This window comes from Nicotiana sylvestris, chromosome 10, assembly GCF_000393655.2.
Source record: "Nicotiana sylvestris chromosome 10, ASM39365v2, whole genome shotgun sequence".
NCBI lineage: Eukaryota > Viridiplantae > Streptophyta > Magnoliopsida > Solanales > Solanaceae > Nicotiana > Nicotiana sylvestris.
In genome coordinates, this window is record NC_091066.1 from 54,986,603 (window position 1) to 54,999,565 (window position 12,963).

The 12,963-nt window shown below is 37.5% G+C and overlaps 1 protein-coding gene and 1 pseudogene across 1 annotated transcript; both read left to right on the top strand.

Moving 5' to 3' along the window:
- The first annotated feature begins 699 nt into the window (after positions 1–699).
- Positions 700–3,012, top strand: LOC138879352 (uncharacterized). The gene is made up of 5 exons (XM_070158963.1): positions 700–880; positions 1,355–1,820; positions 1,917–1,974; positions 2,091–2,316; positions 2,693–3,012. Exons 1-5 carry the CDS (start codon positions 700–702, stop codon positions 3,010–3,012), a joined length of 1,251 nt encoding a protein of 416 aa, XP_070015064.1.
- Positions 3,013–10,726: 7,714 nt separating this feature from the next.
- Positions 10,727–12,668, top strand: LOC104225610 (protein EXORDIUM-like 2; annotated as a pseudogene).
- Positions 12,669–12,963: the final 295 nt, after the last annotated feature.

Consider the following 12,963-nt stretch of genomic DNA (forward strand, 5'->3'; position numbering starts at 1 on the left):
TCTCTCTCTCTCTCTCTCTGTCTCTCTCTGTCTCTCTCTGTCTCTCTCTTTTCTTTCTAACTTGCTTGTTCTCATTGGCCCGAGGTCACCTTAATACCCATCGCTCTTCTACTTGTTCTTCATCATATAGCTTAGTATCGGCCGTAAAGTGCCTTGTTTAATCATATCTTCAACTGTTTTCCCATCCCCAGCTATCCCCGATAGCTCGAACTCGACCCTGATGTCGACCTCGAGGTACCCTATCGATCGTACCTATACCCGAGCAGCAGGCCCTTCGATTCGATTACTATCTCGTTTTATCTCGCATTCCATTATTAAACTTCATATTATTGGCATCAACTACTCTAACAAATAGCTTGGGAATAGATCATGTATTGTTAGAATCCCATTTACAAATTTAATTGTTGTTACCATTTTCACGGTAAACAAAAAGAGTAAACAATATATACATTGTAGATCTATCCACACTTTCATATTATGAACTCACTTGCTTAAGTTTGTTTGACAATGATCCCCTCCTTTGGTAAGAGACTTGGACATTCAAGTCTAGGTCAACTCAACAAATTAGTCTCCAAGGACCTGGTGATAAGGCTACCTAACATCAAGTTTAAGGAAGACAAAGTTTGTGAGGCTTGTGCAAGGGAGAAACAGGTAAGATCCTCTTTTAAATGCAAGAAAGTGGTAAGCTCGACCAGATCGATGGAATTGGTTCAAATGGATATATATGGTCTAATGAAAATATTAAGCAGAGATGGTAAAAAACATGTGATGGTGCTTGTTGATGATTACTCTAGGTTTACTTGGATATTATTTTTAGCATCTAAAGATGAAGCATTTGACATGTTTACTTCTTTTGTTAGAAAAACTCATAAACAACTAGGTAATCAACTTGCATCAATTATTTCTGATCATGGAACTGAATTTGAAAATCCTAAGTTTGCTGAATTTTGTGATGTGCATGGCATAGATCATAGTTTTTCTGCCCCTAGGACTCCACAACAAAATGGAGTAGTTGAAAGAAAGAATAGGACACTTGAATATATGGCTAGGACTATGCTTCTTTCTAGTAAACTGCCTCATAGCGTCTAGGCAGAAGCTGTAAACACTGCATGTTACATCATTAATAGGTGCATGACTAGACCTCTTGTAGAGAAGACTCCCTATGAGTTACTTAAAGGGAGAAAACTAAATATATCCCATCTTAAGGCATTCGAATGCAAGTGCTTTGTGCACAATAATGGAAAGGACTCCCCTATGTAAGTTTGATCCCATAAGTGATGCGGGAGTATTCTTGGGATATTCTTCACACATAGCATAACTTATAAAGTGTACAACAAAAAATCTACGTGTGTAGAAGAAAGAGTACATGTGGTTTTGGATGAAACTAATATTCTTTCTGAGAGACATGAACATGAAGATGAAGCTATTGGGCTGGTAAAAGGTTTAAATGAAATCATTGCCCAAGCTGATGCTGCACCAGAAGAAAGAACAGGTGATGAAACAGGTTCTTCCATCCAGGGCAACCTGATAGGGGGAACTGAACAAAGAATAACTGAATCTAATTCCTCAATGGAACATGTCTATGATCTTGTTCTTGAACAACAAAACATAAGAGAAACATCAAGTGGAAATCAGATGGTTGTGAAACCTTACAAGTATCAAAGTTCTCATCCCATTGAGAACATAATTAATGATCCAACCTTTGGAATTAAAACTAGATCTTCATTAAAGAATTTTTGTGTTTTTGATGCTTTCCTATCTCTTATTGAACCTAAAAATGTTGCTGAGGCTTTGCAAGATGCAGACTGGGTAAATGCAATGTAAGATTAACTAAATCAGTTTGAAAGAAGTCAAGTTTGGCATTTGTTGCCACGACCCAAAAACAGATCAGTAATTGGCACTAAATGGGTCTTCAGAAACAAACTTGATGAAGATGGAACTATTATAAGGAACAAGGCAAGGTTGGTGGTTCAAGTCTATAGCCAAGATGAAGGCATAGACTATGATGAGACTTTTGCTCCAGTTGCAAGGTTGGAAGCAATAATACTCCTCATAGCCTTTGCTGCATACATGGAATTTTCTCTTACCAGATGGACGTCAAGAGTGCATTCCTAAATGGCTACTTAAAGGAAGAAGTGTTTATCAACCAACAACTAGGGTTTAAAATCAAGGAGTGTCAGGATCATGTACACAAACTAGACAAGGCACTCTGTGGACTCAAGCAGGCTCCAGAGCATGGTATGGAAGATTATCCAAATTTCTGCTTGAACATGGCTACAAGAGAGATTGATAGCACTCTATTCTTGAAGGAAAAAGGTAAGAATCTTCTAGTAGTACAAATATATGTTGATGACATAATTTTTGAGGCAACCACTAAAAACTAAGTAAGGAATTTGCTAAACTAATGGGGAGTGAATTTGAAATGAGTATGATGGGTGAGCTTAATTTCTTCTTAGGCTTACAGATTAAACAGAACTCAAATGAAACCATGATCCATCAGCAGAAATATCCAAAAGAGTTGCTTAAGAAGTTTAAATGGATGAATCAAAGGAAATAGACACTCCTATTGCAACAGCCACAAAATTGGACATAGATGAACCTGGTTCATCTGTTGATCCGAAGTTGTATAGGGGTATGATTGGTTCACTTTTGTATCTTACTGTTAGCAGACCTGACATTGTTTTCAGTGTAGGGCTTTGTGCTCGATTTCAAGCAAATCCAAAGGAATCCCACTTGATTGTTGTCAAGAGAATATTGAGTTACTTGAAAGGAGCTAATGACATTTGCATTTGGTATCCAAAACGTAGTAACTTTAACCTAGTGGGATATGCTGATGCTGACTATGCAGTTTTCCTTGTGGACAGGAAGATCACCTCAGGTATGGCACACTTTCTTGGTTCATGTCTTGTGTCATGGGCTACTAAAAAGCAAAATTCAGTGGTCTTATCTACTGCTGAAGATGAGCATGTTGCTATTGCTTCTTGTTGTGCTCAATTAATGTGGATCAAATAGCAGTTGATGGATTTTGGTATTGAAGATGGTTGCATCCATATTTTTTATGATAACACTAGTGCTATTAGTATGACTAAGAACCCGGTTCATCATAAGAGAACTAAGCACATAGATATTAGACACCATTTTTTTAGGGACAACTATGAGAAAGGACTGATCATTATTGAATTTTGTGTTATTGATAAGTAGATTGCTAACATCTTTACAAAAGCGCTAAGTAGAGAAAGCTTTGAAAGGAACATGTTAGAACTAGGGATAATTAAGATCACCTAATAGAACCAGTTCAGAATGCACAATTAAAAAAACGAAAAACAAATTTAATTAGGAAATCTGGAACTTGTGTAAATATCTAGATTAATCTTTGCTCAGTCTCATACTGTAAATAGTATACTCATGTGCCATGTGTTGATATGACTCACTGATCTCTAACAAAATTTCTTCTATTTTGGAAAATTGAGGCATGATCTAGAGGATTCTTAGTGGAGAACCTGGTTCACCAGTACTGGTTCATCTGAATAACGAGGTACATTTTCTACACTCTACACAATTAAAAATATTAATATTTAATTCATGAGCAGAGTTCTACCTATGTTCAAAAACTTCAAAAATCCTATCCTTTTAATTTTGAACCAGTTCTGTTTCAGCTAGACTCCTCACCATATTAGACTGCCAAGATTTTAGGGAAGCTTAACCGCCTTTTTCAACCTAAAATTTCAAGGTGATTAGACTTTTAATTGACTACAAAAAGCTGTCGTTATATATTAATTACCCTCTCCCTTTAAAATCCATCATCATCATCACTGCCACTCTCATAATTTTCAAAAGCGTAAAAAATCTTCTGTTTTCTCTTCTTCTCTCTTCCAAAACTCAAATCACCAATTTCTTCCAGAATTTAGAGAATATGACCAACCCCGAAGATAACCCAGGCACACCTCCTCCACCTACTCCCTCCAATTCCTCTACTACTCCTAAACCCAACACAACCCCTCAACCTAGGAGAAGGCGAGTAAAGATGCTTGCTCGAAAAACTATGACTAGAGGTGCGCTTTCCAAAAATTAAACGCACAATTGAAGGCTAGTCAAGCCCAAGATTCCCAAAATTCTGATGATTCTTTTCTGCGAGTGAAGGGGAAGGAGCTAGTTCTTCTGATTCTGAGTGGGTAATTTCTATGCAAAATCCCTCTACTAAGATAATTTCGAATCTAGCTGAAAACTTGGAAAATTAATTTGTTTTGGTTGTGTCTGTTATGGATGTGGAAACGCCCGAGTCAAGAAGGAGAGGAGGTAAAAATAAAAGAGAAAAAAAAGGAGAGTGGGGGTGTGAGCAGTAATGTGAGGGGAAAGGGAAAGAAGTGGCTGATTCTTCACCCACCTTTGAAACGGTTAGAATGGCTATCTGTGGAGTTAAGCCAGATAGGTTGTATAAAGTAGCAAGAAAATAGGGGGAAGTGGTTCAGGGGAAGCTGCTGAAGGGATGGTAAATCTCAGTGCATATATAGATGAACCCAGTTCATCTATTGAGGAGACCCTAGTAGATCTTCTGAAGAAGGTTGGTGCCAGTTATAACCCAAGAAAAGGAGAACTCCAACACCAAAAACTCCTAGCACTGCAAGAAGCACCAAGAAAAGGAAGGCTTCTTCTCCGACAACTACTTATATTCCTTTACCAAAAGGAAGGGCCACAAGAAGTAAGTTGAAGTAGAGTGAGAAGGAGTAGTAGAAAGCTACGGAAGAAAGTAAGAAGAAAAGAATGGACAAAGGGAAAGCAAAGGTGGCAGAGCCTGCTGAGGCTGTTGATGTGGATTAGATGGACCTGGGCCATCATAGCGAACATGTCACTGTGGAGGTAGAGGTTCAAACCCCTAAGCCCAAGAAGACCAAGACTTCCTAAAAGAAGTCTTCATCTGTATCCAAGTTTGTTGAACCTTCTACTTTGGCTAAAAGGACAAGGTCTGTTGTGAAAGCCAAGCAAGTTAAGATTACTAAGGAGGAAGATTGGAGTGGTGAAGACGAGGATGAATCTGACAATGAACAAGATAAGCTAGCCAAGTTTGGCAAACGAACCAACTTGAAAGGAAGACTTTTTAAGGACTTGGAGGAACCAGGGATGGTTTTACTAGTTGATGCGCTAAAGGAACAGGGGTAGAAGGACATGGTCTTTTAGTTAGATGGAAAGCTGGCTAGGAATGAGATAATTAAGTTCATGGCCAATGCAGATGTCAAGGATAGAAGAGTCACCACCCAGGTGAAAGGGGTTCAAGTGTCTTTTGATGCAAAAGAGCTGGGTGAAATCCTTTGTATTCCTTCTGAAGGTTATGATGACTACACTAGGCAAAAATGGCCAAGTATGGACTCCCTTCCTACCTCCCTAGCCATTACTAGGAAGTTCTGTGATAGCACAGAAGTGAATGAGGCCAAGGTTGTGTATTAGAGTGAAATGAAGCCATCCCACAAAGTCTTGTTTGAATTCGTCAACAAGTGTTTGCTTCCTAGGCGAGAAAGAAGGCACATTTCCAACTATATGGATTTGGTTTAAATGGAGTGTCTGGAATGTATGCGGCAGATCAATTGGCCTGGGTTTATGATCAAGCTACTTGATCGAGTTATCAATGGCTACAATGACCATGACACTCCTTATGGTTTCATTCTCACTACTATTCTTGCCCATTGTAAGGTGCCACTGAAGAAGTGGGAGATGGCCACAAGCATAGACCATTTTGGAATCAATACTTTTATTGCCTCTGATTATGAGATCACTACATTTCCCAATGAACCCGGTTCATCTACAAAGATACATATTCCTTTACCAAAAGGAAGGGCCACAAGAAGTAAGTAGAAGCAGAGTGAGAAGGAGTTACATAAATCTCTGGAAGAAAGTAAGAAGAAAAAAATGGACAAAGGGAAAGCAAAGGTGGCAGAGCCTGCTGAGGCTTTTGATGTGGATGAGATGGACCCGGTCCATCAGGGTGAACATGTAACTATGGAGGTGGAGATTTAAACCCCTAATCCCAAGAAGACCAAAAAAAAGTCTTCATTTGTATCCAAGTCTGCTGAACCTTTTCCTTTTGCTAAAAGCACAAGGTCTGCTGTTAAAGTCAAGCAAGTTAAGATTACTGATGAGCAAGATTGGAGTGGTGAAAAAGAGGATGAATTTGATAATGACCAAGATAAGTTGGCCAAGTTTGGCCAAAAATCCATCTTGAAGGGTATACTTTTGAAGGACTTAGAGGAACCATGGATGGTTCTACCGGTTGATGCGCTAGAGGATCACGGGTGGAAGGACATGGTCCTTCAGTTAGATGGCAGGATGGCTAGGAATGAGATAATTGAGTTCATGGCCAATGCAGAGGTCAAGGATGGAAGAGTAACCAGCCATGTGAAAGAGGTTCAAGTATCTTTTGATCCAAAAGAGCTAGGTGAAATCTTTGGTATTCCTTCTGAAGGTTATGATGACTACACTAGGCAAAAATGGCCAAGTCTGGACTCCCTTCCTACTGCCCTAGCCAGTACTAGGAAATTTTGTGATAGAACATAAGTGAATGAGGCCAATGTTGTGTATAAGAGTGAAATGAATCCATCCCATAAAGTCCTGTTTGAATTCGTCAATAAGTGTTTACTGCCTAGGCAGGAAAGAAGGCACATTTCCAATTACATAGATTTGGTTTTGATGGAGTATCTGGAAAATGGGAGGCAGATCAACTGGCCTAGGTTTATGATCAAGCTACTTGATCAAGTTATTAATGGATCTAAGGCCCATGCCACTACTTATAGTTTCATTCTCACTACTATTCTTGCCCATTGTAAGGTACCACTGAAGAAGTGGGAGATGGCCACAAGCAATGATCATTTTGGAATCAATACTCTGATTGTTTGTGATTATGAGGTCACTGTCATTCCAAATGAACCTGGTTCGTCTAAAAAGACACCTATCAATAGCAAGGCCAGAGCTCTATTGCATGAGAGTGGGGCAAAGTATAATGAGATAGGAAGGCTAAAGACTCGTTTGGCATAGGTAGAATCTGAGAGAGATGCTCTCAGAACTGAGCTCACAAAGGAAAAGAAGAAGAATAATGGAATTCTTCAAGACGTGCTGCACCTTTTCCAAGCCAAAACCCAACCTTTCAATTCTTCTAAGCCTAATTTCCTGAACCTTGCCTAGACCTTTCAGTGACCCAGATTAGGGATATTTTCTTTTGCTCATGTTTTAACTATTTTTGTTTCTTTTTGTGGATTGTGGCAGAATCATATTCTCTATTAATGAAGTTGCTGCTTTTGCTCTTGTTAATTTTTTCTCTTTCCTTGATAGTTTGAATGTGTAGTTGATTACTAATGATTAATCCATGAACACATTTGCAGTTACTCTAGTGGCCATGACTAATTTTTAAATCTAGGAATCACATTGTGTTTATGCAACTTTTCAATGATGCCAAAAGGGGGAAAAAATATTGTACTTTAGATTGTGAATAGTGATGTTTATAACCTAATGAACCTGGTCCTTGATGTTAAGCGAGAAAAATTTCTAACATGCAGTGATGTTGAGCTGAGTTATGGAAGGGCCTAAGTGCATGAAAAGCACAGAGTTGGTCATCATCAAAAAGGGGGAATTTGTTTGCCCAATTAAAGGTTAGTTTTGAAGACTGACAAAGGAACTCAAAACATGAACCAGGTCAATCCTAGTGGAGCACATATACGGATAGACTTAAGCATGTGCGTTGCATGTGAAGGAGATAAACCTAACTTGTTAGAAGAAATATCTCTTGATCCTGATCGAAAGGCTTGTATATTGGACAAGGACAAGGACTCCTTACTCAAAGAGAACACGATTTGAGATAGGGAAGGAGTTAGAGGTTGAGATCAACTAGAACTCTTCCACCAAGGAAGAGTAGCATCAGAATTCTAGTCAATCTTTATTTACTAACTCTACAAATATCAGTGTTGTTCTCTTTTACAGGGAACATACATAAGAAGAAGTTAAACATGAATTGAGAGAAAATTAGCAAGGCAATTTTGCAAGCAATTTGTGTGTGATTCAAGCGTGCAAACCTGAAGCTACTTGAACCTGATAGAAGAACTAGTTCCAAGTGTCTGTCTTTTATTCTAGTTCAATTGTAGTAGATGGTTTCATATTGTACCTTTCAGCTTTATCTAGAAGCAATTGTATTAGGTACTCAGAGTTTTCAAGTTAGAGTTAAATTGAAGTTTCGCAACAGTTGAGGGTGTGTGCTACAAGGGGATTAGAGTTAGTCCTAGGTTTACAAAAGAATTTTTGTAAATGCAGTTTTTGGCTTACTGATATTAGTGGAGAGATTGGAAAAATCCTACTGGAAAGTAGGTCGTGGTTTTTTTTACCTTTTGAGCCAGATATTTGTCACGTAAAAATATTTGTGTTCTTTACTTTCCGCATTTAATATTTCTGCAACAGTAGATTAAGAAACACTTAGAAGAACCAGGTCCTTCTATAAACAGCTTAAGCGAAAAATTGATCACCACACAAATCACCCCCTCTTGTATGGTATTGAAGTATAAAACATCATACATGCATAATTATAATTAGAAAGATTCAGAAAGATGACATTTTTGACGCAATGGATGAATCAAGACATATTAAAGAATATAGTACTGAATATTTTATAAAGTCTTAACCAACGCTTCCACATAGGGGTGTACATTCGATTTATCGATTCAATTTTGACCCTTATCGATAATTACTTATCGATTATCGATTTGTACATATGCTTATCGTTATCGTTTCAATAAGGTTTCGATTTTTTTGATTTCGATTTATCGATTTTTGGGGCTTATCGATTCGGTTATCGATTACACCAATAAGAAAATTTGCGGGATTCCACGGAAAGTATATCGCTATAAACACGCTTAACTAATATGGACAAAAAGAAGCTAAAATAAGACGAACACCGTTTATAATATAAAAATTGTGTCAGCAAGCACATGCAACAAAACTAATGTAAGGGATCAAATGTATGTCACCAACACTCCAACGGTATAAAAAAAACAAAATACATCATCACGACTAATTTTATTTTTCATTAATTTGAACTTTATTCCTGAGCTTTAAATATGCCAAGAAAATGACATTGGCTTAATGAAAGTTTTTTGCTTTTAACTGTGTCACCAACATTGATAATATAAGCATCTGGAGTTGGTTTAACTTGTATCCATTCTCCATCTGTCTTGTGTTTCACCTCGAGACCACCAACATCATCTTGAGCAAGGACAGTCAGGGCACCTGAATCCTTGAGTCTGCCAACCCCGAAAGCCAGATGACGAATCAGGCACAGAGGATAGTAATTTAATCGCATAAAAGCGACGCTGAAGAATGGGTAGAGAAAATAATAGGGTTAGGAACTTAAGGTAAAGGAAATGGTATTATAAAATAAGGGTATATTTGTCTTTTTAGTATATCTTATCGGTTTATCGATAAACCGATAACCGAAGAGGACAAAATCGAAATCAAAATCGATAACTCGATAAGGAAAATTTTGAAATCGAAATCGACAACTCGATAAGGAAAATTCTGTAATCGAAACCGATATCGATAAAACGATAACAAATAATCGATTCGATTTATCGATAAACCGATTCGAATGCACACCCCTACTTCCACTCACCTTTGAGATTTACGAGAGCGATAGATAGGAATGTCAACTTTCTCCTCTTCTTTTCATGTTGAGGTAGATTTGTTGCTTTCTATTTTTAGAACAATTCTTATAATTAATTCACCACTAAAAAAATTAGAATTGAACTTTGTCTCTAATCTGTCGCTAAGCAGCTAACAGAATTTTTTGATATTCTATCGCTAAGTAGGATTAGCGACGATTTTGTTGTTTAGCTACAGAATTTGTCCATCGTTAATTCTTTTTTAGTAGTTTAGAACAATTCTTAGTGTGAATGCATGCTTACCCAACATCATTACATATGATGTGCGATAATACTGAGGTAAATTTAACCTCAATTAATTTACATTGAAGGTCCATACAGAAGAAACCACGGAAATACTACCATATGAGACTAATGATGCATCTAATACAAGTAGACTAATAAATATACCAATATTTCAACGACAACAAAATTAGACGGCACTGTTGTAACTTAGAACTCGAATATGAAAAGAAAAAAAGAAGTGCCTTCCGACTTGCACAGGTTCTTTGTAAGAAGAATGTGTTTTCTTCACGAAGTCTAAAATAGATAAAAAAAAAAGATTTTTAATCTATATTCCAACTAGTGGTTTCAAATATACTGAACATTGCTGGTGAAAATATAATTATAGTTGAAAAATAAAATAAAGAAAATAAAATATGATCATTTTCTCATTATGAATAGTGGGTTAGTGAAAGTTAAAGCCACATAAAAAAGACACCAACAAACATCAAGAATAGAATAGGAACTTTAGGTGACGCACGCAATCTATCGATGAAGATTGGCATATTAAAACGGAAAGAAGAAAAATACAAAAGGAGTAAAGAAGTAAACTAAGGAGAAATGTTGTGTTTTTCCCACAAAACACCTTCCCTGGTTATCCAATCCCCCTAATTAACTTCAATATCTTTTATAGGATAACGCCCACTGTTCTAAGATAAAAGAAGAAGCTAAGCTTTAGGTCAATTCAAGCTGTCATTCTTATAAAATGTCAAACAAACCTCGCAACATGCACATCACCAACAAATAAATGACTGAAACCCTACTTTATTATCTCATAGTTTAGTATTAATTTCTTAGCAGCTTCATATTGATGTTCTTCAAATACTCAACTTTTTTTGATTTTCCACCTGGTGTCCGGTATCCGTATTGGAGCTTGACTATATCCGGATTCACGCCGGATAGGGCCCCATTCAGGGGAAAACGCTCCCTACCAAGGATTTTTCCATATCAGGACTCGAACCCGAGACCTCTGGTTAAGGGAGGAGCAGCCCAATGCACCACATCTTTTAGTGGTCAAATACTCACCTGCTTCATATATATAGAGAACTAGAGACATCAATATTCTTTCATGTTCACCATTATTCAATCTATATCAAATGGCATATTTCAACAAGATAACAATTTCTCTCACACTATTTTCACTCTTGTTCTTCCTATTCCTTGTTTAGCTAATTCAAGAATACTTGCTCTAGTTAAGCAACCACCTCTTGTTCTAAAATACCATAATGGTGCTCTCTTAAAGGGACATGTCACCGTTAACCTTATTTGGTATGGAAAATTCTCCTCTAATCAGCGCGCCATCATCGTGGATTTTATCCAATCTCTTAGCCCTAACCACACCCGCCGTCAATTTCCCCCTTCCGTCGCTTCGTGGTGGCGCACCACCGAGGAGTATAAGGGAGGTCCAACTGTCATTTCTATAGGCAAGCAAATTTTTGATCAGAAGTACTCACTGGGAAAATTGTTGAAAGATCCTCAACTTGCAAGTTTGGCTTCTAAGGCAACTCAATCCAACTCTATTGTCGTTGTTTTAACAGCAGCCGATGTTGCAGTCGAGGATTTCTGCATGAATAGGTAGGATTGACGGCCTAGCTAGTAACTTGAAATGCATAATATATATGTTGGATGATTTTGTTAACTTAAAATTCTAAATCCCTCTTTATGTATTAGAATAACATGAATTATCCAATAAAGTCTGCCCTCCACGTTATACTATTACTTTTATCAGCCTTTTTAAAAAAAATAATGTACTGTACTAAATTTTTATATTTGAAGACAATTTAACTTTGAACTTTCTATTTTAACCTTAATGGTTTGCTTTCATAGCCATAAAAATCTCGGGGCATATTTAAAATTATAAGCTGCAAGAATCGATATGCCCAATTAAACTACTTCACATAAATAGAAATTGTAAGAGTAATTTTTTAAATTTTTTTGGTGAATAGACTTATTATCAAGCTGAAAGAATTACAGCATAACCTGGCTTTGTAGACAAGTCCCAGGAACAACAGACTCATCTATGCTTCTAAACTATGGTCAAATTAGACAGTTTACACAGGATAGAAATTTAAACACTTAAGCTTCACTACTAGGTTAAAACTCTGAATTGTTCTGTGAAGGCGGGGCATGCACGGATGGACTCGACGGATGAAGGGAAACAAGTTTGCATACGCTTGGGTGGGTAACTGGGCAAGCCAATGTCCGGGTCAATGTGCATGGCCATTCTATTAGCCAATCGTCGGACCACAAATGCCGCCTTTGGTTGCTCCAAATGGCGATGTTGGAGTGGACGGCATGGTGATCAACCTAGCAACAGTATTAGCGTGTACTGTAACGAACCCGTTTGATGGCGGATATCACCAGGGCCCAGCTAACGCACCATTAGAAGCTGTGTCTGCTTGCACCGGGATATTTGGGTCGGGCGCTTTCCCCGGGTTCCCGGGTGAGACGTTGGTTGATAAAAAAACTGGTGCTAGCTACAATGCGGACGGGGTGCATCGTAGAAAATATTTGCTTCCGGCTATGTGGGACCCAAAAACCTCAACTTGCAAAACACTAGTGTGAATTATTGATACATTTTGATATGAAATTTCAAAAAAAATTTGTTCGTTCGATTGAATTTGCGTGTATAGCCTGTATTCATGAAAGAACAGACCCTGCTGAGAAATAAAATGGATTCTACAAAATTCTTTATTGCATGTATGTTTCTCCTTTCTGAAAATTAATAAAGTTGATTTTAAAGATCTCCTATGTTTTTCTATAACGTATTGTACACTGCATACAGTTGAAATTTTGTTCCAATAATATGGCCGGCAAGATGACCTTTTCATATTCTAAGTACCAAACTCTTGACCGTCATGATTGGTTTCTGAAACACAATTAAGCTATACAAACTTGAAAAAAGTTATCTGAATCCGTTATTAATATGATAAGAAACTAGGGCACTATCAAGGTAGTGACTTACATCCTTTATACAACAACAAATTCAAAAGAAGTTAAAGGGTATGAAAAA

Excerpts from the sequence above, each read along its gene's own strand:
- LOC138879352 (XM_070158963.1), top strand. The coding sequence starts at position 700 with ATGGAATTGGTTCAAATGGATATATATGGTCTAATGAAAATATTAAGC. Across the intron at positions 881-1,354 it reads AAAAACTCATAAACAACTAG|AAGAAAGAGTACATGTGGTT; the intron begins GTAATCAACTTG and ends CTACGTGTGTAG. Across the intron at positions 1,975-2,090 it reads AGGCAAGGTTGGTGGTTCAA|ATGGACGTCAAGAGTGCATT; the intron begins GTCTATAGCCAA and ends TTCTCTTACCAG.